The following is a 27,429-nucleotide window of genomic DNA, read 5'->3' as shown; positions in this document are numbered from 1 at the left end:
GGCTCAGACCTCAAGAGTGGTTTTGGCCTTTGGATATGACATTAGCAATCACATGGACAGTCACCACATCTCCCGTTCGGGGCAAAGACGTTGCACAATCTATGATCAGACAGGCTTGAAAGGCTTTTTCTGTATACTGAAAAACGTGTAACAGCATGGAAATTCTAGAAAACTAACTCTCTGAAGGTCTACTCCAATCAAGGAAATGGCCACTTCAGAACGTGCTTCTCATGTGTATCCAAACCAGGAACAAGATTCCTAGGCCGTTCACATCATGCAGCAAAAGCTCTTACAGCTCAGATGGATCCCCAAATGAACATTCCTTTTGGATGACTAATAAATCATTCATTCATTCATTCATTCATTCAACAAATATTTATTAAGAACCTACTATATCATTGGTAGTATCACAGGTACTAAGGATGCCCTGGTGAACATCAACAACAAGAAACATTTTTAAAGAAATCCCTGGCCGAATTCCCTGGCGGTCCAGTGGTTGGGACTCTGCTCTTCCGCTGCCGAGGATGCGGATTCAGTCCCTGGCGGGGAACTAAGATTCCGCCAGCCGTGAGGTGCAGCCAATAAATAAATACATACATCATAAAAAATTAAAAGGAGACAAGAGGAATTGGATGTATTTTTTAAAATCCCTGGCCTCATGAAGCTTCCATTTCGGCAGGAGAGACTGACGATAAACAGTAGTAATAATGAAAATATGAGTTACAGTGTCTAGTGAAAAACACTCAGGAAGAAAATGAAGCAGGGCTGGGGTATGAAATATGAGACAGAGTGGGTGCTGAAATTTTGGAGAAGGTGGTGAGGGGAGGCCTCGCTGGGAAGCTGACTTTAATGAAAGACTTGATGAATGGTTTGGATAAATATAGACTTAGATCAAAAATATTTCCTCCCGGGTTTTCGAGGCTGTGTCTCCATTGTCTTTGGTTTCTGGGCTGCTGTTAAGAAAGCGAATGCCCTTCTGACTTCTCCTTCCTCTGTGACTTTTCTCCACACCCGCTGGGAACTTGTAGGAACCTCTGTGTTTCCCCTGCCATCTGGAACGTCTCAGGGACAAGCCTGAGTGTGTTGAGCATTTCATGAACACTTTCAGTCTCCAAGCTCATGTCCTTCAGTTTGGGGAGAAAAAAAAAAATCTTATAATACTTTTGGAAAACTGCTCTGCTTTTCCTGACCTCCTTACCCAAATCCCCATTATTAGGAATTGAGAGGCTCTGAAGTCATTCTCTATTGTTCTTACTGGTTCTCACCTTTTCCCCTCTCGTAGTCGTTTTGCTGCCCTTTTTGAGATTTCGTCAACTTTTTCTTCTCCACTGAATTTGTCATTTCTGTTCTCATGGTCCCCAGAGCTCGCTCTTGCCCTCCAAATTTCCCCTTTTCTTGGACTGTCTCATCTCTTCTGAGTTTCTGTTTTCTGTTTATTTCTCACATGAAAGAGGCTTTATGAAATGTCTGTTAACCCTTGCTAGTCTGTTCATGCATAAGCGAGGCACGGTTGTACTCACTGGAAGCTTTTATATATGGCCCAGGGTGCTTCACGATGGAGTGACCGGACAGAATCGAAACCTTACCCTCAAAAATCTGTTGGTCTGTTCTTGGAGGACAGTCAGCTTTCCTCCAGTTTCCTGACCAAGACGTCAGCCCTTTGGCAGAATTTTGTCAGAGGGCACCTCATGCACCTTCCCCTGTGCTTCGTGACCCAGAATCCAGTCCGTGGGTTCAACCTCTTCAGTGGTTCTGCTGTGGCTTTGGGGAATCGCCTGGCTGAATGGCGTAGACAGGGGGATGGAGGAAGCGTGTTGCACCATTACAAAGATTCAGCCAGCCCTCATGCGTTCCACTCACTCTGCGTTCTTAGCTTCAGAAGGATCTGGTGCCTCTTTTCCTGAACTTCCCTGGCCCTGCAGTTATGCAGAGTTCTGTGCTTGAAGACCTAGGTGTCAGCTTTCTCTCGTCTGCTGTTGTCTCCTCTCTCCTCCCCTTAATTCTTTGATGTACACTTTTTTAATTCTTCATTGTCATCTGAATGGAATTTCAGAAGGAGATGGACATAAATTGGTTACATCAACTGCCATATTTAAGCACAAGTCACATTCTGTTCTGTTTCGAGTCTCTCCTGCCAACAATTACTCTGTTGGTCCTGGTAGAGTGCCTCAGGAGATTCTCACAAGAAGTAGGAGTCAAAACGAAATGTCAGGATCTTCCGTCCCGACGCAGTTATCTATCTCTGAACAACAAGTGACCCTAAACATAGTGACCTAAAGCAACCACAATTGTTTATTTGCTCATGATTCTGCCATTTGGGCAGTGTGTGGAGGGGGCATCTCATTTCTGTTCCACGGGACATCGGCTGGGACAGCTCTCCTGGGACTGAGGGTTCCCCTCTCAAGATGGTGCACCCACATGACTGGCCAGTGGTCCTGGCTGGAGAATGGGTGCTCAGCGGGGGCCGTCAGTCAGGGCTTCCGTTCTTCTTCATGTGGCCTCGGTTGGGCTCCATGGACGCTTGGTTCCGTGAGGGAGCGTCCAAGACCACACTCACCAAGAAGGCAAGCTCTCTTGTGCAAACTCGTATTGAGCTTCCGTTTTGCGTCACACTTGCTAGTGTCCCATTGGCCAAAGCAGGTCACGTGGCCAAGCCCAGACCCCACGTGGGAAGGGACACTCCACAGGGCCGTGACGGCTGGGAGGCATGGTTCATGGGGAACCACATGCCCCCTGGAAGTTTAAAATGCTATGATCCTGTGCTTGTGTTGTTCTTTGTGTAACTGATTTGTTCCATTTTCTTTCTGACACATTGGGGCACCAGGCTCTCGTAGATATTTTCATTTGATATAAACATTCAATATGTATTAGAGCCACAGAAATGCATTTCCACTTAAAACATTTCTGAATGGACATAAAGACATAACCTATGTCGTTCACCTATGGCTATAATGATTGTGTTCCTGGTCAGTGAAAGATGTGGGAAAAAATTCACCCTATGGGGTCAAATTCCTAAATATACCTTTCAAGGGAATTGAGTATTGTTGTCTTTTGCCTTAGGTTACCAAAGGTTAGCTTCTTGTCCTTTTGGTTTTAAAATAGTTGAAAATGAGCCTCTTTAACACCTGCCCAGACTCCAAAGAATAAAAGTGGGTATTTACATCATAACCAGAGAGTGCATTTCTTGGAAATTCCAAACACATGTCTCTTGTGACGTGCTTTGCAAGCATGTCCGGAACATTCCTGCCTGTGGTAGGGCAGAAGTGGCTTAGCTTGTGCTGTGTGTCATTGAGTCTTGGTCTGTGACTGATAACTGTGTCCATCTTGTGCGCAGGGGTTCTTTATCTCCAGTATGGAGATGAAACCAAGCAGCTCAGGATGCCGAATGAAATTACAAGTGCAGACACAATCCGTGCTCTCTTCGTAAGTGCCTTTCCACAGCAGCTCACCATGAAAATGCTGGAGTCGCCCAGTGTCGCCATTTACATCAAAGATGAAAGCAGAAATGTCTATTATGAGTTAAATGATGTCAGGTAAGCAGTTACGTCATTTGATCGTGTGCGTGTGTCCACCATCTTGCGTTGACGGTTGGTTCCGACTCCTTATCTCTTTGTGTTCCAGTGAAGAAAGCACACCTGTTGTCCTGGTGGGCAGGTTTATTTTACCCAGGTGTGAAACCACTATCTGGTTTTCTAGAACTTATTGACAAGGTTTGGTTTACAAAGGTGAGGACAGACTTCTCCCACACAGATCTTTGCATGTTACTTCTGAAAGGAATGGAAGAAATGAGCCAGTCTGCTGTTCATCTAAGAGTTAGGAGAACTAAGGCCCAGAAAGATCATATGAGTTGAAGGTTATACTTACAGGTGGAATTTAACCAACTCCTTCTCAAGGGTTCTTGTCATCACAGACAGAGCCTGTAGACATTTTAGGTAATGATCTCACTGGCCTATTCTTTATACGAACAAGTTAGAATAAAAGCAGTGGACTCTATGCTATTGTCCACAAGAAAGGAGGCTAAGAAGCGTTCTCCTTTTCCATTTGTTTCTTAAATAGTTGGCCTTTACTAAAGGATCCCACTTTCTCAGTGAGCTTTCTCCTGGGCTTCTAGTAAAATGTACTCTAAAACGAGGCTAAATGGAGTCATGCTGTGGCAGGTGGCATGGAAAGAGAAACATCTTTATCAACCGCAGTGGTGTTGTGCATAGAACAGAAGGGACCATCTGAGCTCTTCCAGCCAAACAAGCCTGAGAAACAGGACTTAAATCAACGCAAGTAAGCAGTCGCTAGTATAGCCGCTGAACATTCTAGAGCGGAAAAAAATGATTGAGCGACTCATCCAACCCTTTCATTTGATGGGACCAGAACCTCAGATGCATAAATGTTAAGACTTACTCAAGATCATGTAGCCGATTAATTTCTAAACCCAGACCCAAACCTGACTGTCCATATTCTGGGCCAAGAATTTTTTATTCCCTCAGAATGTTCTCCCCTCAACTCATCTGGGCCCCAAGTTGGACCTGTGGATCCCTTCCCTGTGGGGATAGCAGACTTTCCTGTTCCTTCATCATGGAATTAATAGGAACTACTTTTTTAAAATATGCCTTTAGTGCATCATAAATGTAAACTGATAAATATCTAACAGTGATCTGAAATGACATATTTAGGCATGTACCAAGGCATATGAGTAATTTAGAGCTTTCAAGGTTTGACACATGCCCTCAGGTATAGGTGCTATATCTGTTACCCAACCTTCCTGCTTTTTAAAAACATGTTTCAATATTCATGGGTTTCAGAAAATTCACATTTGTTTTTTGAAATAAATTATGAATCAAGCTGTCACCAAAAACATCCTGAATTTACAAAGCATAAACTTAAACATGAAGTACTCACATGATATTTAGAGAGTATGTTCACAGTAATATAATCCCATGTAGTGGTTTAACATGGACAACCATCTTCTTGAATTTCTGCGTTTTGCAGTTAGAGAACTTGAGGGATATGGTAATAATAAATACACATGAAACTACACAAAGCCACTTTCGATTGTGGAGCTCAAGGCTGATGAGATTATTGTAAGCAGTTGGACCCCACTGTCTTGCAGCCCGTACAAGAATTTTTGTATTACAATGAGTCATGATTTTCTAGAGGCTTTCCCAAGCCTCAGAGTATGACTACTAAGACTTTCTGCACACATTCTTTGGGAATGTGTGACGTAGTCACAAAAGGAGAAATGGGAGGGACGACAAAGAGGAAAAGGTACCCAAAACTTCCAAACTGAGATGATCTTTCTTGATGCAAATTCAGTTGATAAAATATTGGATTGGCCAAAAAGTTCATTCTGGTTTTTCCATAAGATGTTATGGAAAACCTGAATGAACTTTTTGGCCAACCCAATAAATGAAAGCAGAGCCTGAGAGAAGTGATCACTTTAAACAATAATAATTTTCAGTTAGTTTGTTTCTATTTGCGGAAGTGATGGTCTCCTTGATTCTTAGGCTGCGGTACTGATAGCCTGATTTTTTTAAAATTTCATTTAAAATGTTTAAGTGGAAAGTCCTTGGTTTATAAATTTGTCTATAATTTTACTTTTCAGTGTTTTGATTTACATATAAAAAGTAGATCTCAAAATATTTAAGTGGATAAAATGTGTTTATGTGGTGATGATTATAATATTTATGTGAGATGATCACATGTATGTCCTTTCCAAAGAATTATTATTCTTTGCTTTTATGCATAAAATGCCCCAAGTATATTTTATTTTATTTTATTTCACCATCAGCATTAAATAGAACCTCGCTCCTTGCAAGAAAAAAAAATGTAGCGTGTAGATTTTACCTGAAGACACTGGCTTTAGTCTTCTAAACCCAGAGACAAATTTCATTTCACATCCAATATTTTTGAAGTGACGGTATATTTGTTAAACATTTGGTTCTTTCATCATGGTGTTGGGTTCTCCACCTTTTCCTTAGGGAAATGCTACAGAGAGTTTAGGCTGAAATTCTGTGTTGTAAATGTCGCCATGGTAAACGCAAGCTGGGCCTTTACTGTTGGTTCATCTTGGATGAACATGTTTCTAAATTAATAAATCAACCTCCTGTGTTTTAAATACCTTCAGACCCACACTGAGTTTTTTTCATGGCTCAAGTAAGGTTTTCAGTTTCTTTACATCGTCCCTTGGGGCTTTGCCCCCTCCTCCTCCCAGCCACAGGGTGAGTTCCTGCAGTGAATCCCCACATCCTTTTCTTCCGCAACCTCTTTACCTCCTAGTAACTTAGTCCCTTCTAATAACAAGGACCGCACGCCTCCCCTTAAGCAGACTTCTAATGAGCTGCTTGAAATTTGGAGCAACCGTGCAAGCTGGGGCTAGTCACTGCTTTAAAGCAACCACTGATGGGTATTTGTTGGAGGGAAGCGAGCCTCGTCCAAGGATGCGCCACTTCGTTGAAAACAGAAGCACAACCCAATAATCCCAATGATTGCGATCGGCCCACAGAACATGTGGCTGCAGCTGGAGGAAAGGAACGTGTCTTCCTGCACAGGGTTCCCTGAGCTCACCACGCTGGCACTGGCAGGAATCACAGTGTAGACGGGGCTAAACGTTCCTGGGGGTGTCCCTTCTGCTGATGAAAGCCGCAGGTGGAGGGCGAAGGACTTCGTAGACATTCCTAAGCTCTTAAATAATTTTGAGGTAGGCTCTTAGCAAATTGTGGTTCTGTCCTTTGCAGCAGTACGAGTGACTCCAGGGTTCTAAGTGTTTTCAGAGGGAGAGACAGACCAGTGGAAGAATTTATCCGCTGCTTTTCCTGTAATTCAACTTGTATGTAGAACAGTATTTTTAAAAATCCACTATGGAGAGAAGAATCTAGTGAAATTTTTAAATGCCTTCAAAAAAAAAATCCACTATGGAAGAAAAAAAAGGCATCGTAAAGATACTAGTTTTGATCTTTGTGGTACTTTTTTTTTTCTGGACTGCAAATACATTTTCTTTCCCTTGCTTAAGGTGTTTGAAGGGAAAAAAAGCATTTTTCCTTTGCATGTATTCGTGAGATAAGCAGAAAACCAGGTGTCTGGGCAAAGTAAACAATTAAATATTTAAATATTAACCAAATTCCTTTGAATGTATTGTAAATATGGGAGCTTTATTGTTTCTTAAAGTGTTAACTGTCATTACCCAGAATCTTGAAAGAAGGTTTATGCTACCCGATGTTTACGGGTGGTGAACTGCGGGGAAAGAATAATACTTTGCTGAGGAACCAAAATAAAAAGGAAAGGAAAGAAAAGCTGAAGTCATTTTTCTCCTTTGCCTTATTTATTTTTGCCTATTTTTATGGTAAAAGAACGTTTTGCCTGGTTGATTGCACACAACGGCTAGATTGTCTGTGGATGTCTTTTACCTGATGCTTACGGGCAGACGGAGGAAATGGCCAAAATAAGGCTCCTTTCATCTGCCATAGTTATTGATGTTTCCGATTCCAGGAACATTCAGGACAGATCCCTTCTCAAAGTGTACAACAAGGATCCTGCCCACGCATTCAACCACACGCCGAAAACTGTGAACGGAGACGTGAGGGTAAGTGTCCCTGTTCTATTTTTACTTGAATTCTGTGGGTTGAACCATCCCTCCTTCTGGCGTTGGTTCCCTGTGTAATCACACCCAAACACCAGATCTGGGGGGTTCTTACTGCTCTTCTTGTCTGATAACTCATTATTTGTTCATTGGTAGAGAAATCAGATTTCCTTATCATTTGGAGTAAAGGGATTGAAACAGGGCTTCACACATCCTAATTCACCTCTAAGCATGGAGTTTAGTTATATCCTGACTCCAGGGGGGTCCTGAAAATCTGTACATGAAAGAGTTCTTGGTCTATAATATATTAACTTACTCAGAGGATCTCTTGCTGTTTTTTCTCCAGTTAAAAACAAGGCTAACATACCAACAACAACAAAGCCCGTGCACAACTGCATGTAGAATCTATTAATATCCTTATATCTGCTATGCCAAGTCCTAGCAGCCTAATTAAGTTATTCACCTCCTAATTCAGGACTGTTTGCTGTTATAACAGCAAATAGTGTTAAATATTATCCAATGTCACCTGAATTGTGTTGAGGGCAAAGTACAAAAATCCGCATGCTTTGTGGGCTAAAATTCTCTAGATTTAGATCATCGTAGAAGATTATCCAGACATTCAAAGCACACAGGGATATTTTGAAGAATAAAGAACAGGGAAACTGAAAAGACAGATTGTAAAATCACACTAATGCAAGTCCATTAGAAAGGGATTGAGTTTCTAACAGTAGCGCTACATTCCTCTGCAGTAAAAATGAGAAGAAAAAAAGATTAACTTCTCCAGATGCACCTTTCCCCTACCCCAACCCATTGCCCCACACAAATTTAGAAGGTGCCTCGCCATTTTATATCATCCTTTCTGAGGATTAGCACTAGATGCTGAAAAGAGTTTTACTAGAAGAAAAGTAAATGAGGAGGTCCTATTGCCAAAGAAACCCAGGCACTGTCTGTCCTAGAGTTGCAGTAGTGTTCTTCAAGGTCTGTGCTTCCTGACAGTGGGTATTAGTTTTTGTACTGCTGCTGTAACAAATTATCATGTATTTAGTGGCTTACAATGACACAGATTTACTACCTTACAGTTCTAGAGGTCAGAAGTCCAACATAACTCCAGTGGACTCAAATCAAGAGGTCACTGGCATTCCTTTCCAGAAGCTTGGAGACAATATGTTTCCTTTTTTTTCCTCCAGCTTCTAGAAGCCACCCCCATTCTTCATCTTGTAGCCCTTTTCCTCCATCTCTAAACCCAGCCAAATAGCATCTTTCTGACCCTGCTTCCCTCATCACACCTCCAGCCCTCCCTCTTCCTCTGTTAAGGACACTTGTCATAACATTGGGCCCAAGACTCCAGAATGATCTCCCTGTATTAGGGTCAGCTGATTGGCCACCTTCATCCCCTTTTCCGTGTAGTCACAGGTTCTGGGGACTAGGACGAAGACATCGTTGTTCTGCCTACCACACAGGGTCTGTGAGTTTAGGACCAAGAGGCCAGGAGGTAAGATAGAAAGTGCTGGGAGAATTTCCATGTCATTCTGGACTGGAAGATGAGTGATGACATTGTGGGATCAGAGCCTACACACTTTTGGAGGAAGAGGCCTCTTACATTCTCCACGGCTGCTTTTTTATGTCAGAAATAATCTGTGATTTGAAGTGGAGGCTGTGCTGCTACTTGAGGAAAGCTAGGAGTTGGAAGTTGGCTTTTAGGCATTACACTTTCAGTATAAACCAGCTCCACGTGAAGACTGATGGAATCACGCTATTCACAAAGCCTGCGCCGGATTTTATGGTACACTTTGCTTTTCATGACCCCATTCTTCTCTTTCTCGGTGACATTCTTAAGAGTCCTTGCTCCCTTGGAGATCCTTACTTTTTGAGACATCTAGCCTTCAAAGTTTCATGAGTTTCAGAGTTCTGTTTTTGCTACATGCAGTCCGCACAGGGGCCTCAGAATCGCCTCTGAAAATCTTGTTTATGGCTGGAGAGGACACCTGTTTTTAACTCTTGAGCAGATGTGGTACCTCCGTAAGGAGCAGCAGTGAGCACGGAGAAAATCAAGTATTAACCATCTGGACAGAGTCTATGAGGATTCAGTACTTTGGCTCTGGGTTTCAGTAGAGTTGTTCAGTTTTTACTTTTAAATGAGACCCTTGTGGGTCACTTTCTGAGTGGCCCACAGCCTGCTTTAGACAGCAGTGTTCTGTGGAGGAAAGTCAGACTGTTCGCCCTAGAGGAGGGGAAACGAATGTTCACCGTCCAACCCACGGAAAAACTTGCAGGTTTCAGTGAAGACGACTTAGAAATGAGAAATAGAATGCAGTTTTAAAACCAACTCAGTGTGATCGTGCCTGCAGTTTGCAACTTGGCCCCTGTTGATGGATTCCAGAAGCTAAAAGACCTGGAATTCCTTCTGCCTCACCTTTTGGCTCTGGGGGTTGGAATTCTGTCTCCTTCTTGATGAAGGTGGCTGCCTTGCTATTAAAGGAAAGGAAGCTTTGTTGAGTCCTGCCAGGAACGCAGCTGCATAAGCCCACTGCTCATGGTAACAGAAATAGAGAACAGAGCAAGGATCAACTGCTATAGACTAAACCAAGCTGCATGGTGCGTGGAGAGCTCCGTCTTCTCGTATGTTTGCAATGCGCACGTGGCCGGGAAGGAATTTGATGCTAACCGCTCACCTGAGGCAGTTGTGCAGCCCTGCGCCTCGTGTCGCTGGTCTTCATCCACCAGCCTCCAGAGGCAGCCTGGGCCAGACCTCCCAGCTGCCCACTCGTTACCAATACACATGCGTGTCTCGGAAAACATGGGTGGGACCAGGCCGAGGTACGACAGCGGCAATGCCAGCACTTTGTGGTGGCCTCGGGGACTTTCCTTAGACAATGAATTTAATATCTTGCCTGTGAGAGAGGAGAAAATGTGAGACTCCGGATCCAAAACGGTCAGTTATCCAGAGCAGTGATGGTAGTGGTGTTAGTCATGAAGCATGGAAAGCTAAAGTATTAACGCCGAGGTTTGGGGCCTTAGGGTGTGCGTGGAATAGATGTTTGGCGGGGAAAACACGTGTCGAGTTTTTCATTGAGCATCTAGCTGAGCATTTTTTAAATTGATTTATTTCTTTAATTGAAGTATAGTTGATATACAATATTGTGTTAGTTTCAGGTGTACAGCAAAGGGATTCAGTTATTTTTTTCAGATTATATTCTATTTTAGGCTATTACAAGATATTGAATATAGTTCCCTGTGCTATGCAGTAAATCCTTATTGCTTATCTATCTCATGTATAATAGTTTGTGTCTATTAATCCCATACTCCTAATTTGTCCCTCCCTTCTTCCCTCCCTCTCCCGTTTGGTAAACATGTGTTTGTTTTCTTTGTCTGTGAGTCTGTTTCTGTTTTGTATATAGATTCATTTGTAATATTTTTAGATTCCACATATAAGTGATATCATATAGTATTTGTCTTTCTCTGTCTGACTTCACTATATTCTCTAGGTCAATCCATGTTGGTGCAAATGACAATATTTCATTCTTTTTATGGAAGAGTAATATTTCATTGTGTGTGTATGTGTATATATATATATATGTATGTATGTATGTATGTATGTATATACACACATACATACACACACACACCTCATCTTCTTAAGCCAGTCATCAGTTAATGGGCACTTGGGTTGTTTCGATGTCTTGGCTATTGTAAATAGTGCTGCTGTGAACAATGGGGTGCATGTATCTTTTCAGTTTAGAGTTTTCATTCCTTCCTGAGCTGAGCATTTTTGAAGCTAGTCTATCCAATGAGACTTGTGGTTCTCTGCTGGGACTGAGCATCCCCTGACTCTTTACATGTGGGTGCAAATCACCCAGATCTCAATGAATCGCCTGGCTTTTGTTTCATCACATTAGATAGTAGCTTTGATAATTAAGTTCCCAAGGGGCTGAGCTCACCACATGGAACGGGCCCTTTTGCCAAAATTACATATGTACTCATGGGTTTGTAATTCACACATGTACAACTCAGAAGATGAGCTATTCCATTCTGTGGCTCTCAGAGGGTACCAGGGACTTCCAGTTCACCAAACCTAGTGGTTCTTTCACAGTTTTCAGGCTTTTCCACAGTTTTCAGGCTTTTCCACCTTCTTGTGTGCTTTGAGATTACTTCCCAAGGTTCTTTGCTCCAGTCCGTCAGTTCTCTCCTTCCTGTATGTCTTAATTTTTACTTGCATGTAAGATAGCTTCCACATTTGCATAGAGAATGCATTCCCCAGAATTGCCCTGCATCTTAAATTACTTCCTAATGGCCAACTCACTGCCCCCCAGACCTCTTCTATCTGACCTCTGCATTTCACTATGACAGGTGGTCTCCTTAGAAACCTTGGTTCCCATTACACTGTCATCTCTAAATCCCTTGCCTACATGCAAACACACCCCAGCCTCCTTCATTTACTGACTCTTCTTCTTCCTCTTTCCTTCTACCTGGTCTTCAGTGCCTTCAGGCAGGCTTCACCTGTGTGTGTGTGTGTGTGTGTGTGTGTGTGTGTGTGTGTTTTAATTTGCTTTTTTTCTTTCATCTGCACCTTTTCATTTGTCATTTTTGTCTTACTACTGATTTAACCATTAGGTCAATGTAGGTGACCCTTAAAACTGTCCCTAACTCTGCCATTTCTCTAGAGTTCAAGACCAATGTTCAACTTTCAAGTGGTTTTCTCCACATGGATATTCTTCCAGTGCTTCCAGTGTTTCCAGTGTATCCTGTAGAAGAAAAAAAAAATCCTAATCTTTTTTTTTAGCCCCAAGCCTTTTCCTCCCTGTTTTTCTGTCTTTGTGAATGAGTGCATGACTGCACATGGTGTGTACGTGTATGCATGTGCCTGTGTGTTTTGAAGGGTGAGAGAGAAGAGATTTAAGAAGTCGAGTTATCAGAGAGTCTTCAACGGCCTAACTCCTGTTTCTCACCCCATCCCACCAGTCCCCAGAGCCCGTCCATTTCACTCTGCAAGGACTCTTACACACCTCCTGCCGCCCTGGCCTGCACCATTACTCTCACGATAGCTAACATTTTTGTGCATTGATGAAGCACGTTGACAGGTAATTTCATGGAAATCCTTAAGGCGCCATTATTGGTACAAGCCCTCGTATTTATAGCTCAGCAAACAGTTGCTTAGGTCTTTTGAAGACACCTGCCCAAGGCCACACAGCAAGAGAGTGCAGAGCTGAGATCTGAATCCAGGCAGCTTGGCTGCAGATCCCAGGCTCTTAGCAGCACCGCTCTGATGCTGTAGTTCTGTCATTCTTTATTTTTCTATCAGTCGATTATGCAACAGCCTCTAGCCGGTCTCCCCAGCTCTTTTTACTCCAGTCAATCAGCTATTTGCCAAGTCAGGTCCCTGAGCGCAACTTGCCATTGTGCAAAGAATGGCACAGGCTGATGGTCAATATCATCTCCATCCCAACAACCAGCCTGAGCCCCCTCAGTTCTTGCTCCGAGTTTCTGAAGTGCACTGTCCTTCCCCACATACAGTGAATCCCCTATATACAAATGAGTTCCGTTCTGAGAGTGAGTTCATTAATTGCAGTTTGTTCGTTAAGTCCAACTGAGTGAGCCTAAGTACCCAACTAACACAATCAGCTGTGTAGTACTGTACCAGCTACATCGCCACTGCTCTTATGCTTGCTTCCGGACATCCTGGGCTTGAAATAAAGATACTGATTACTGTACTCTATACAGTAGTGCACAGTAAAGTACACAAAAGCACAGCCATTTGTAGGGGATGCACACACCTGACAATGTATGCCAGACACATGAACTAACTTACGTGATTGGACATGCAAACGCACGTTCGTATCTTTGAGTTTGCAACTTGAAGGTTCGTATGTAGGGGACTTACTGTCTATACCTTCCGGAATTCCATGCATCAGACATACTCCAAGACAATTGCTCAATTATGCCGACAAGCTGCTGGCATGAAAAAAGGGTGGGAGGGGACACTGTTCTATTTCTCAGGTCTCTCTATCCCCTGACAGCCAAAGGCCACGTGTGCACCATGTTTGGATCCTGATTGGAACAAACCAACCGTAAAAGACATCTTTGAAGCCATTTGGGAAATCTGAACATGTGTTAGGAATCAGATGATATTAAGGGATAACCAGTAATTCTGTTGGGTAGAATAATGGCTGGATGGTTATGTTTTTAAAAATGAGACACACTAAAGAATGTACAGGCTAAAACGGCATGACTGCTGGGGTTTGCTCTAAAAGGCTCCGGCACAACAAGCCCAAGAAGTGGCATTTGATGAAACAAAATTGGTAAAATGTTGAAAAATGTCAGAGCTGAATGACGGGAGTTCATTATATTATTTTCTCTACTTATTTTATGGTGGAAATGCCCATCATAAAATGCGAAAAAGTAAAAACTTGCTTTTAGAGGCCAAATAAAAGACCGCCTACTCTATGAAGCCTTCCCTGTCAGATTTCATCTTTCCTTTTGGGGGAGGCATGTCATACATTCTCCTGGTGTTCTAATCCTTTAGGTGCCTGCTTATCTTATCGCACAAGATTGTAAGCTCTCCGAGGGCACACGCCAGCTCATGTTCATTTCCGGAAGCCAGTCCTGGTGCCTCATCCGTGGCGAGTGTAAATGCTTGTTAAGCAGATGCTTTGAGCGCTAGAATCATGGTGCTACGACTGGTGTTTTATTCATTTTCTGTCATTAATGAGAACCCACTGTAAAAATATCTCTCTGTTCTCATCACCAGAAATAGTTGTGCTCCTCCTGGTTTATTTTTATCATAGGGACACTTTGAATCTTGTAAGTGATCATTTTCCCTCTTTGTGTTGCTACTCTAAAGCTTAGAATTAAATTCATGGCTCACCCACAGCTAGCGTACAGGCATTTACAGCGTGAGTGTTGGTGGTGTGCTGGCTTCGTGCCTGGACTCTATTTTTACTTTTTCCTACTTTCATCTTCTTTCTGTCATACATTCCAATTTGACTTTTTCGGGGGGTGCAAAATTGTAATGATTGCTGTGAACTCTATTAATTTCTTTGTGGAATCAGTCAGGTTACGAGTAGTATTCAGTTGGGACTTCCCTGGCGGTCCAATGGTTAGGACCCGGCGCTTTCATTGCTGAGGGCGCGGGTTCGATCCGTGGTTGGGGAACTAAGATCCTGCAAGCCACGCGGTGCAGCCAAAAATAAACTAATTAATTGAATTTAATTTTCTTTTAAAGAGTAGTATTCATTCTATACCGTTGTGTTTCTAGATATGATAATAGACCTTTTTGTGTCCACGTAGAAGGCAATGTGTTAAATACTTCACATGTTATTTAAATTAGTCAACAACTCTACAAAGCATGTAAACTGACTCAGTTGTTACAGATGATAGAATTGAGGCCAGTGACGTCTTTTCCAGGCCCGAATAGCTGGTATATGTCAGACATGGGATTTGAACCCAGTTCTTTCTGACTCTTTGTACTCAGCCCCCAGCCTCCCTTCCTTGACATTCCATTCAGGTTTTGCAAGTTTTGAAATGATGCTCTTAACAAGCTTTTAGAACATGTAACGTATCCTGTTTAAATATTTGTCTCACTTCTTAATTCTATTATGTGTCTGTTTCCTGGCATCTTTTTATATTGAACATGCTTCATTCCATTCTGTTCTGACTGGGCTAAAAGGATATCCCACCAAAAACAAAAACAAAAAAACGGAGAAAGAATAGAAGAAAGAGAAAGAAGGAGTATGTACCGTTTAGTATGTGTGTCTGAAATGGCCCTTCCACAGAGCTCAGAGCCCTCTTTTCTACAGGGCAGTGCTCTGGTTGAGAAGAAGTGTTTGGGATTTGGGGAAGGATAAAGTAATCCTACAGAAATGGAAGACAGGAGAATCCCTTAGAAACAGAAGTTTCAGAAACCACTCCTAACTAATTTTCTTTCATTCACTCAAGGTCCTCCTTGACCCGGCCACCCTGGTGTCCCCTTCACTCACACACTGGCAGTGATATTAATAACTAACAGTCATGAAACACTCTGTGCCAAGTACTGTGCTGAGTATTGTGCTCATAATCACTCTCATTTGTTCAAAACAACCCAGTGTGAGAGGAACTCTTATGACCGCCTGTTTCAGATGTGGAAACTGCGGATCAGAGAGGTTAGGGAACTTGCTCAAAGCCACACAGCTCATCAGAGGTAGAGCTAGATTCGGAGCCAGACAGGCCAGCTCCAGAACTGACCTTCTTACCACTACAGTCACTACTGTCATTCCCCACGCTACTGTCTTCATCATCAATGTCCACGGGCCACCCATTTTTTAATTATGTAAGTTTCAGGTGGGCGACATCTGTATAGACTCCAGAGCAACCACCACTGCACATCTAGTTTCCATCCATTATCATACAGTTGGTCCTCTTCACCCATTTCACCCTTCCCCCAACGTCCTTTCCCCCTAATAACCACCAATCTGTTCTCTGTATCTGTGAGTTTGTTTTTGTTTTATCTTGTTTGTTCACTGATTTTGGTGTTTTTGTTTAGATTCCACATATGAGTGAAATCATATGGTATTGGTCTTTCTCTGTCTGACTTATTTCACTTAGTGTAATACCCTCCTGGTCCATCCATGTTGTTGCAAACAGCAGGATTTCATTCTTTTTTATGGCTGAGTAGTATTCCATTGTATGTATGTATGTGTGTATGTTTATGCATGTGTACATTTCACAGCTTCATCCATTCATCCACTGATGGACACTTAGGTTGTTTCCATATCTTGGCTATTGTAAATAGTGCTGCAGTGAACATGGGGGTGCAGATATCTTTTCAAATTAGTGTTCTTTGTATAAATACCAGTAAGTAGACTAGCTGGGTCATATGGCAGTTCTATTCTTATTGTTTTTGAGGAATCTGCATACTGTCTTCCATAGTGGCTGCACTAATTTACAATCCCACCAGCAGTGTGCGAGGGTTCCCTTTTCTCCACGTCCTGTGCTGCCCATTTCTGAAGACCTTACTCAACAGCCACTGTCTTCTTCAAGCCTTTCCTTACTCCTCTCGTCTCCAAGCCTCACTCGCTACTGTCCCTTCTCTGATTCCGTAGAGCCTCACCTGTCCCCCCGCCTCTGATCACCCTCACCTTTTCCTGTCTGCATTGTAGTTATAGATGTGCACATCTTAAGTTCTGTTCTAAACTCCAGGCTTCAGGGGGCAAAGCCCCTATTCCATTCATCTTCACACTCTCTGTTTCCCTGAGAAAATGTCCTGCTTTGAGGAAATTCTCATTAAACGTCTGTTTGGAAAAGGGGCTCATGTCAGCACTTTTTGTATCACAAACTTTTAGTTAATACCTTCTCTGCTAAGACCAGTACAGTGATTTGCACGTGTAAACATTTGAGATTTACAGCACATCCCCTTGTTTATCCCAGGAATAATTCCTGACCAAAATGAGAACTAAGAATGTCTATTCTAACAAAATTACCCATCCTATAAATATAATTTTATCACAGTTAATTACCCTATAATTTAAGATGAGAGTAACAGATTTGTCAGATTAAACTAAGTGATTGTCAGAAATGCACACATACCTGCATTTTATCTTCAAGAGTTAAATTCACCTGTGGTAGAAAGTAAGCAAATCTCTGGATAACGATTAAATAAGACAGATCTTGGTTTACTGTATTTATAACTCAGCAGGACAGATCTTGCTTTTAGACTGAATGGGAATCAGTATTTCAAATACCTCCAAACTTATCAAGTAGGGGTGATGATTTTGGAACAGTTAACCTACTTCCGTTATCGTGAAGTTTTGCTAATCCACTCACCCAACCATTATGCATTGAGTTCCTCTGGTGGTTCAGGCTCTTGTACAAGTTCCGAAGATATAACAGTGACCAAGTATGGTAACTGCCCTCACAGATCTTCCAATCTAGTAGAAGATCAGAAAGTCAATAATCAGTAATGATACAGACATCTGTAGTTGTCACATCCATTACAGGCTATGTGCCATCTTGCCTTTGCTGGAGTTAACACTATGGAACTGGCATTCGAGGGATGCACCTCATTGTGTCCCTTTTATGACGTGTCTTTCTGACAGGCGAAAAGATGTTTCTGTGGCAGTTGGTAAGGAATTACTCTTACTGAAATGATTAGCTGGGCAAACACATTTTAATACAGTGGCTATCCAGAGCAAGGTATTTTCTTCCTTCCTCCCTGCTTCCAGCTTTATTTTTTAAGACGCAAGAAAGAGTAATATATGCATATCTGATAGGCAGCTTCCAAGTGTTACAAATCTCATCTTTCCTGCTGTGTGGCTGCTTGCTTTTCCTTGCACTTTTTTTTTTTTGGTCGTTGAGAGGTTATGACAACATGAGCCATATTGTATTTATAAACATCACGTGTTCCCTTGATATGGCTTGCCGTTTCTGCCAGACGGAACACATGGAAGAAACATTTCTTGTTAACTCAGCATTGGTTTTTAGTTATGCTGATTTCCGGGACGGGAAAAATGCCTTCCTACTCAGATTTAACTTTCACAGAGGAGAAACAAAACCTCTGAATGTCCGTGAAATAGTTTTAACAAGGGTGGATACAGCTCCTTTAAACCACATATTTTGACTAAAACTTCCCTCGGTAAAAAACCCCAGCCTTGCATTTAGTTACCATCAAGACAGGCAGAGCTGGAAGCATTTGAGAGATGGGTGGTTTCAGGGTCTCTGCACGTCTAGAAAGTTTCTTCTAGAAGAGAACGGTTCGTGGAAGATGTAAGGTAAGAACTGTGCCTTTAGAACAAAATAGGATTTTCAGAATTTTTTGGTCCTGCTGTAGCACACTTACCTCAATTTGGGTTAACGTTTCTGTAGTCAAGTTCAATGCAATGTGGAATTTAAATGCTAGGTTTTTATTTTGACTTCTTGCACGCTGCTTAGAAGGAAACTTCTTTGTTATTGGCATTAGTCTGTTTTTGAAAATGCACTTAAGTTACATTGGCTGTCTCCAATCTATAATCTCATGATCTAGTTTCTGTTTAACCTTATAATTTAGAAGAGGATTTCAAGTGTCAACCTTGTTTGCTAGTACAGATCTCATTGGTGTATGTGTTTTGTGATAATTTTCAGTGTTTTCACAAAGGTATTTGACTTGCCTTCGGTTTCCGAGACAAATGGAAATTTGAAGGCGTGGTACAAATTGGGGGGAGCAGAGGGGGATTAGTGTGCTGCTTTCAACATTCAAGGAAAACGTTATTTGTTGTATTTTCCTTGTGAACATCACTTTACATTTTAAAATATAAAGTGCGGGCTTCCCTGGTGGCGCAGTGGTTGAGAGTCCGCCTGCCGATGCAGGGGACACGGGTTCGAGCCCCGGTCCGGGAAGATCCCACATGCCGCGGAGCGGCTGGGCCCGTGAGCCATGGCCTCTGAGCCTGCGCGTCCGGAGCCTGTGCTCCACAGCAGGGAGAGGCCCACGTACCACAAAAAAAAATAATAATAAAATAAAATATAAAGTGCTTTTTTATCTGGGTTTTAAAAAATTCTTTAAAAAATATCAATTTAAGCTTTATGTATAACATTAAAAATGTCTGCAATTTTTATATAACAGATATAAGCCTGTTATTATCAGGTTTAATGGAAAAACCTGGAAAAAAACCTTTGGCAGAAATTATATTGACTTGAGATAACTATTCTGTCTTATTCTTGTAATAGTTCAGTCACAATGTTTTGTATTTATTTCTTTTAAAGACATTTAATAAGAGCAATGTCCTTTTAAGGCAGTCTGTTTCCTTTTAAAGGTACATGTGTGCGTGGATCTGTTTATCTTTATCTCAATTTATAGATGAGTTAGTATGGATGAGAAGTTGTTAACCAATATGGTCTCAATTAATATATGTTATTTCATATAGTCATCATTATAACCCCAAGGCATAGGTACTTTTATACCCATTTTAAGGTTGGAAAACTGAGGCTGAGAGAGATTAAGTGACAAATGACACACTAGTAAGGAGCAAAGCTGGGATTCAGCCCCAGGCTGACTGTGTCTATAGTCCCTGTTTTTAAATCCCACACTGCACACCCTTCCTTACCAGTAGCTAAGAACTCCCAGTCTGTCGTCAGATTCAGACAACTTATCTTGAAAATAACAATTATCAAAGAGCAATGCTTATTCGGCTTCAAGAGAAATTATTTTGTACAGTTTGGGGACTTTTTGGTTCAATCTGTAGCATCCAAAAGCCTAGGATCAGACTGGTTGCTTCTCCGGGGACTTGGTTGCAACTTACTTGGAGTAAGAAGAACACAGTGAAAGTCAGATCGCATGGGGATTGCAAAAAGCACTGTGGATGAACTACCCTCTCCTCCTTCCTGCTTCCTTCTTTGCTTCATGTGCTGCGTCACTCATAAAAACCGTCTTCCCGGGATAGGGCAGGGAGCTGATTCATGAGCCTGATTTGGAAGTGAGAAAGTGTCTTGGAATGGAGATTTGCCTACATGTGCCTGCCTACTGCCCTTTCAGGCTTCTGGCAGAGCTGTTAGGAGAAGGACAGCAAGAAAGTTACAGAACATCAGAGGTGGAGGGCTCTGGAGTCAGGGCAGCTAGCCAAGCCACCCCAGAGGCAGGGACTGTTGCTCTCCTGAACACACCTACCCCCCCACTGCCCGGAGATTGAGACATCCACTCGGCTGCAAAAACATCCTGGTGCTTTGCGATGAGAAGTAATTACTGCCAGCAGCATCAACGGGGACGCAGCTGCTCATCACAGCCCTGAACTTGGGCTGCAGGATCAAGGCAACTTGCTTCCAGCTCCATGGCTGCATAAAACCCAGGGCTGGCCAACAACCAGCCAATTGGATCAGAACAGGACTTCCCTCTTCCTTCAGCGCGGGCTGGGTTGTTAGCCATTGCTGGGGAGATCCGGAGGGGTTTCGGCCACACCCCTTGCCCTTTGATATCCAAACCGCATCTCCTGGCTTGGCTTTTGTAAATACAGATGTTAGCAGAAATTGCCTCTGACGGGGAGTTTATTGTCCTGGTATTTTCAGGTTGTATTCTTTGCACCCACGTGTTGCTTTCTTCCTGGGGTTTTGTTTTTCTGTCTTCTCCGTGGGTCCCCATCAGGGAAGCCCAGACTATAGGAGATTGCATCCGGCCACCCTCAGCACAGGTTCCCTTGGTCCAAGATCCTAATTTGTAGAGAGCTTCCAGGGGACCATTCTTCTTTTATTTCTTTTTTTAAATTGAAGTATAGTTGATATACAATATTGTGTTAGTTTTGGGTGTACAGCAAAGTGATTCAGTTACATATATTTTTTTTTTCAGGTTCTTTTCCCTTATAGGTTATCATAGGTATTGAATATAGTTCCCTGTTCTATACAGCAAATTCTTGTTGCTTATCTAATTTATGTATAGTAGTGTGTATCTGGGGGCCATTCTTTTCTTTACACTTTTTCTTAAATTTCTCAGCATTTTATATAAATGCTTTTATATAAATCGTGTTACTTTTATATATGTATATATATCTATTTGTAGGGGGAAAAGCACATGTTGATTTTTCTTAAGAGGGAAGAAAAAGTTTTTAAGCTATAAATCAGCTGGTGCTAAGCCATTTCCTTTCTGTCCTGCCTTTTGCCCATGGGGTCTGCATGTAATTTGCAGGAGCGATCCGTCTGCTCCTGAGACACTTGAACTGCTCCTCCAGACTGGTGGCTGAGGAAATACACCTGATCTGTGTCATTGAACTTACCTCAAGAAACAGGCCTGGCTGACTTGGAATCATAGAGTTTCAGAGGTAGAAATAAGGTCTTACACATCATGTTTTATAACCCTTCACCTGTCAGTTGAGACTCTGGAGGCCTGGCGTGGACGGAGTGACTAGGTCCAGATCACAAAATTAGGAAGTGACAAAAACCTCAGACCAGCTCTTTCTCCATCTCTAGTGCCCCCCGCTTTAGTTCTCACCCCACTGGGGCCCCCAAGGTGTGTTTTCTTGGTTGATTTAGGAAAAGACTCTACGTCTGACTTCCCTGAGCCGTCCGTGTTGCAGTTAAGTGTAGCCAGGTCCCCGCTTCCTGTTCAGATAGCAGCCCAGCCCTGCAGTGGGACCAGAGCTCATTAATTGGAAATGCATGGGCCTGGCCCAAAAATTAAACGGATTTTGAGCTAACCAGATTTAGATTATCCAATATTTTTATTGAAAGAGAATAGGCCATCAAGTCAACTGAAGAAACAGCAGCTGCTTCAAATTATGAGATGCTTTGAATGAAGCAATCTTGGCTTAAAAGAGTTGGGAAGTATTATAGCATTATTTGCAAAAGTCAGCCTCCTTGCTGAAGCAATGGCTCCTATGATAACCCTGTTGGAAACTCCCGCATATCCCTACTCAGAGTACTTTGAAAGTTGTTCTTCACTTGGAACCAGTGATTTTTGACAGCACATAGAAAAACAGATTCCTACATTTTAATGATTATATAATGTTGTTGTATGGAGTATTGGAAAGATAAGTAGCACAAAGAACCTGAGAGTTAATGAATATGATCGTTCATCACAACTAGGTAAGAAAGAAAAGGTCAATTTAACACTGACATCAAGAAAAGCATTAAAGGGCTTCCCTGGTGGAGCAGTGGCTGAGAGTCCACCTGCCGATGCAGGGGACACGGGTTCGTGCCCCGGTCCGGGAAGATCCCACATGCCGCGGAGCGGCTGGGCCCGTGAGCCATGGCCGCTGAGCCTGCGCGTCCGGAGCCTGTGCTCTGCAGCAGGAGAGGACACAACAGTGAGAAGCCCGCGTACCGAAAAAAATAAAAATAAAATTTTTTAAAAAAAGCGTTAAAGAGTAACTAATACAGCTGGTGTGAGGATGTGGGCGAAATGGTGATAGTCTCTTGTAACTGAGCAAAGTGTAGAAACCAAGGCTTTAAGGTAAAGCCCAAATTACGGAGGGGCCAGAGCAAAACGTCATTAAAGATTATACAGTTGACAGCCATGAACCGTTCTGATGTCAGAATAAAATCTAATTCGTGTTTAAGCGTCCTCAGGACCTCGGGTGTCTTGTTACTTGGCCCAAAAGAAAAGCTGTTCAGTACATCACTTTTGTGCAGATTTATTTATCTAAGACCTGTCCAGATAAAAGGTGTGAACGCCGAGTGCATCGTTCCAGCTGGAGGGACACTGGTCCTTGCTCAGGCTGCGCTAACTCACCCCATATTCCTGAAATACGAAGACTGTTTCCCTCAGTTGGTTGATGGCCACATGTACTTGATTTCTTTCTTTTTATTTATTTTTTTCTTTCCCCGTGAAATCAAAGGTCATGCTTTTCCCTAGTTCTGATTGAACTCTTTGAACCTGTTCCTTTTCGCTTGCCCTTGGTATGGTATCGAGAGCTGCCAGAGGAAAACTGAAACGAGAAATGGTAATGATGTCAATGATGAGGTAGTTCAGACATAGTGGGGACCTGCTCTACAAGGCACTTAAACTTCAAAGCAAACGCCTCTAAAGCGTTGGGTGTCACTGTCAGGGTCTGAAGGCTTCATACAGATGAGCGACTAGGGCTGCTCCTTGTATCCCCTTCCAAGGAGAAGGCAACTGAATGGAACATTCTGTAGGTGGGTCCCTACTCCCTTGCCAGAGGGACTGAGGGAACATTCTGGTTCCATATCCACAAAGTGGGTATCATTTTTGCTTGCCTTGAAAAGCAAATCTAAAAATATATTTCCTAGCAGCTGTGTAACTGCAGAACAAAACAAAAAAAATCTGCTCTACTGCAGCGCAAATTACTCACTAGATATCTCCAGGGTTCAGATGTTAATGCTTCAGAAATTTGCCGCAGATTTTACTGTATATATTTAGACCAAGGAACCTATTAGCTTGCGATCCACTAGAACCTCTACATTCTCATGAAAATAAGAAATGTGCCACTGTTGGCAACTTAAGGCTATAATTATGTTAATCTGACCATTCTAAGACTGAAATACGTTGTTTTAAAATGTTTCTGTATTTTTTATTATTCGTAACGATGATCTGAAGAAACTTGGTGAAATGCTAATAAGTTTCTATTCAGTATCACTTTGTGACTAGAGCATAAAAATGAGTCAAACGTGGTATTTGGATATTTTTAATTTGGGCAGAGAATTTTTATCTACAGATATGTACTCATATACACAGTGCATCTTAATAATATGAAAACTACCCAAATGTACTTTTATATTTTAAATGTAGAGACAGTGCATATACATGCAAGGCCGTCTCCACGTATATGCCCAATAACAAAAGTTTCAGCGTTTGCATTGAATCACCACACTTTGCTATACCAAAAAACAGAAAGGTCAAAAATCATTTTTTGAGCAATACCACAAGGTACATGTTTTTCTGTCAAGAAGTATTCTAAAGCACATGGGTCCCTGTTTTTAATGTGGGACCAGACTAAAATGGACTGTGTAGTTGAAATTCTGAGCACATCCGAAAGCTTGCCTTTAGCGACTTGGTTCAGCTTCCTCCTCACCAACCAAAACTTTTATTCCAGCCACAGTCAAGTGATGACATAGATCCTCTTTTCATTCCCAAAGAGAGGTTCTCCCGGCTGATAAGATAGGAAGGGAAGGGCTTCCCTGGTGGCGCAGTGGTTGAGAGTCCGCCTGCCGATGCAGGGAACGCGGGTTCGTGCCCCGGTCCGGGAGAATCCCACGTGCCGCGGAGCGGCTGGGCCCGTGAGCCACGGCCGCTGAGCCTGCGCGTCCAGAGCCTGTGCTCTGCAACAGGAGAGGCCACAGCAGTGAGAGGCCCGCGTACCGCCAAAAAAAAAAAAAAAAAAAAAAAAAGATAGGAAGGGAAGAAGAAGGATCCAAAACAAAGATGTGGGTCATCACCCATCTCACAATTTTTATAAATAATTAATACTTGAATCTGCTAGTTGAACCAGTATCAAGTGGATGGAGAGTCTTATGTCTCCTGATCTGGGGTCAGGATCACCAGTTCATGTGGGAATGGGAATGAGGAAAAGCGCCTCCTTGAAACGTTATTTGACTGCCTATGAATGGACTTTTTTTCTCAAGGATGAGATCTTTGGAATATAATACAGCCTGGTGTTCTTGTGTTGGCTGCCTTCAGAATCTTCTTTCTTTCGTGAGCTCTTGCATCTCAAGAAGAGAGTGTATCATTCTCTTTACCCTCCTGTGCATGTGTTAAAGTGGGGATTAGCCATTCTATTCGTGTTGCTGTCACAATTCATGGGGTGAGCCCGTGAATGTTCATCATACTGTGTGTGGACCGTGCTCTTCTGCGTGCAAAGTCACATAAGGGTAATTCAGCTCATTTGATGTTCACAGCACCAGCAGGGTAAGTACAGAGGGTGTTCCCCAACTCACTTAGCAGCAGAACCAGTGGCAGGACCACAGTCACCGCCGTGAGACCACAGCCCAAGGAGATCCTTGGGAACAGAAACCAAGTCTTTTCATTCATAATCCAGCACTCTCTCCACCACACCCTGCTGTCCTCCTTCTGTATCGTGGTGAAGAAGGGTACTGATCAAAGACGGAAGATGATTAAATCTTTTTTAAAAAAAAAAACTTTGGAAACTACTTTGTGGGCTTCAGCACATTGAACAAGTTGAGAGTTGAGGGTCTCTGGAATCAAGACAACGTCTTTTGATTTTAAGAAACTCCCTTTGTCTGTTTATCGACCCATATCTTCCTGTCCTCTTTTGGAGAAATTTTGCCCCAATGTTGCTTTTCAGAGAAAGGAAGAAAAGTGAGAGAAAGGATAATACAAAGAAGAAAAAGAAAGCTGGAGGTTGGCTTGGGCAGTGGGGGAGGATGAGGTACTTTGGGGTCAGCCTGGAGCCTGTTTCCCTTTGAAGGGAGTTGCAAGCTCTCCCTGATAATCATGAACTTTGGAAGGCATCCCATAGATGACAACGCATTTTTGTCACCTGCCTCATCTCCTGTGTGATAGGATTCTTTCCTTTCAGGGGGCAGTGTTTGGAGGTGGGGGGAACACAACTAGATCGGGGCTGCCCTTTTGCCTGATGTGGGCATTTTGTCACATGGCACGCGACTTCCTTACATACTGGGCCGGTAGCTGTCCATTTGGTTCCTTGTGGTTACTACGAGTCAGGAATGCAGGGCATCACTCGAGGGTAGGAATGCTCAAAGGCTCAGCAGTGTGTCCCTGGATGCAGGGAAGCAGATCTTGTGTCTGGCAGGGAGGCTTCTGGCCTGGTCAGAACCTGGCGGGGAGCAGGGACTGTCAGTGCAGGGTGAGGCCTGGCGGGGCATGGACAGAGAGGCACGCCAAGCCCAGCCTCAGGGTGTGCTCGACTCCCAAACTGGTTGTCTTTGAGCATGTTATTTATCCAAATAAGGAGAGGCAGTGCTTTTGCTGACCATCTCAGATTCCAAGCCTTGTGCACTGGCTGGCTGGTTGGCTGACTTGATATTTGAACTGAAAACACAAAGGTATTCCTTTGAAATGGAGCATTCTCGTGGGGCTCCTGGGTGCCCTGGAGTCAATGTTTGGAAGGCAGTTATCTACCCACGTTTGTAGATAACAGTAATATGGTCTGATCTATGTTACTCTCCTCTCATGCCTCTTGCAACATTCAATCCAGATGACTTCGTTCAGGTATTTCTGGACCTGATTTTAGACGGGAATAATACTGACCTTAGTGATTCTTGAAGCACTGCCCTCCTTTGAACCTTGAACCATTCAGAGAAAGTCAGGTCTCTACACCGATTTCTTAACCCTAGAGTTTGAGATTGTTCTCGTCCTGGTATTTGACTTGTTCCTTCATCTGTCAAATGGGGATTATATTGTTTATCTGATGGGAGTGTGCTAGGAATTAAATGGAAATGCATTTGATAAGTAAGAAGTCTCCAAAAATATTAGTTTCCCTTCCCTATCTCCATCTTCTCCTGGCAGATTTAATTGCCAATATTTACAGATGGAGAAACTCTAGGTAATTATGATTGTCACCCAAAGTTGAGTAAGGTCAGCTTTCTGAATTAGGATTTAACCAAGCCCACAATAGAATGGAGATTTGGATGTGAGCTTGCCTCTCCCCTTTACTCCCTAGAGCAGTTTTTGTCAAAGAGTGGTCCCTGGACCAGCAGGTCAGCATCATCTGGGAACTTGTTAAAAAGGCAAATTCTCAGGCCCCACCCGAGTCCTGTTAAATGGGAAGTGGAACGCGTTAATCTGGGTTTCAGCAAGGCCCCTGGGGGATTCTAATGTTGTTGAATTACGTTGAATTTGGAGAACCACTGCCCTAGAATAATTTGCTGGTTGGATCAGAGGTCTAGTCATTCCCCAGGACACTTGACACTTCCCCACCTCTGGTCTACGACCATGCCTTTCTTCCTGCCTGGAATTCCTAAGAAAGGAAACTCTTTCTTCCCTACTGAAATTCTGCTCATAATTTGTGGACTCACTTAAATCTCACCTCTTCAGAGAAGTGTTCCTCAACTATCCCAGCCAGAAAAATCTTATTCTTCTAGAGAGTCCAGAGGGTTTGTCTGTCGCACCTATTTGACACTTGCCACAGTTATTCTTGCTTTTTGTCTTATTTTTATTACTCATGTCCATGCTTCATCTTCTCTACTCTTAAAAGGTAGGAACTGTGGCGTAAAGATTCTTTTGCCATCCTCAGCCTTAACCTTGGGCTTTGCATGGCTTTGCATACATAGTGACTACTCACATATTTCACAGACCCACAAAACGTCGCCTTTGGAATGGGCCTGAGAGACAACAAGAGATCAGACTTCTTGCTTACAGGTAAAGAACCGGATCTTAACACCTGGATCAGAAGTCAGGTTCCGGGGCTTCCCTGGTGGCGCAGTGGTTGGGAGTCCGCCTGCCGATGCAGGGGACACAGGTTCGTGCCCCGGTCCGGGAAGATCCCACATGC

The 27,429-nt window shown here is 42.9% G+C and overlaps 1 protein-coding gene across 13 annotated transcripts in view; it reads left to right on the top strand.

Annotated features, from left to right (window-relative positions):
* The window catches only part of KIAA1217 (KIAA1217 ortholog), a 325,812-nt gene that overhangs the window by 202,769 nt on the left and 95,614 nt on the right, over positions 1 to 27,429 (top strand). For 9 of the 13 annotated variants that reach the window (XM_012537154.3, XM_004280956.3, XM_012537155.3 and 6 more), the window contains 2 exons: positions 3,335 to 3,533; positions 7,480 to 7,573. In XM_012537154.3, the coding sequence (XP_012392608.1) occupies positions 3,335 to 3,533; positions 7,480 to 7,573 (293 nt within the window). Of the gene's footprint in view, positions 1 to 3,334; positions 3,534 to 7,457; positions 7,574 to 17,957; positions 18,310 to 27,429 lie in introns of those variants that run through there. The other 4 variants (XM_012537156.3, XM_033407879.2, XM_033407871.2 and 1 more) reach the window with 3 other exon arrangements.

Source organism: Orcinus orca, chromosome 2 (assembly GCF_937001465.1).
Source record: "Orcinus orca chromosome 2, mOrcOrc1.1, whole genome shotgun sequence".
NCBI classification, from domain to species: Eukaryota; Metazoa; Chordata; class Mammalia; order Artiodactyla; family Delphinidae; genus Orcinus; species Orcinus orca.
Note: the sequence above shows the minus strand (reverse complement) of the source record. Positions and strands in the feature narration are given on the sequence as shown.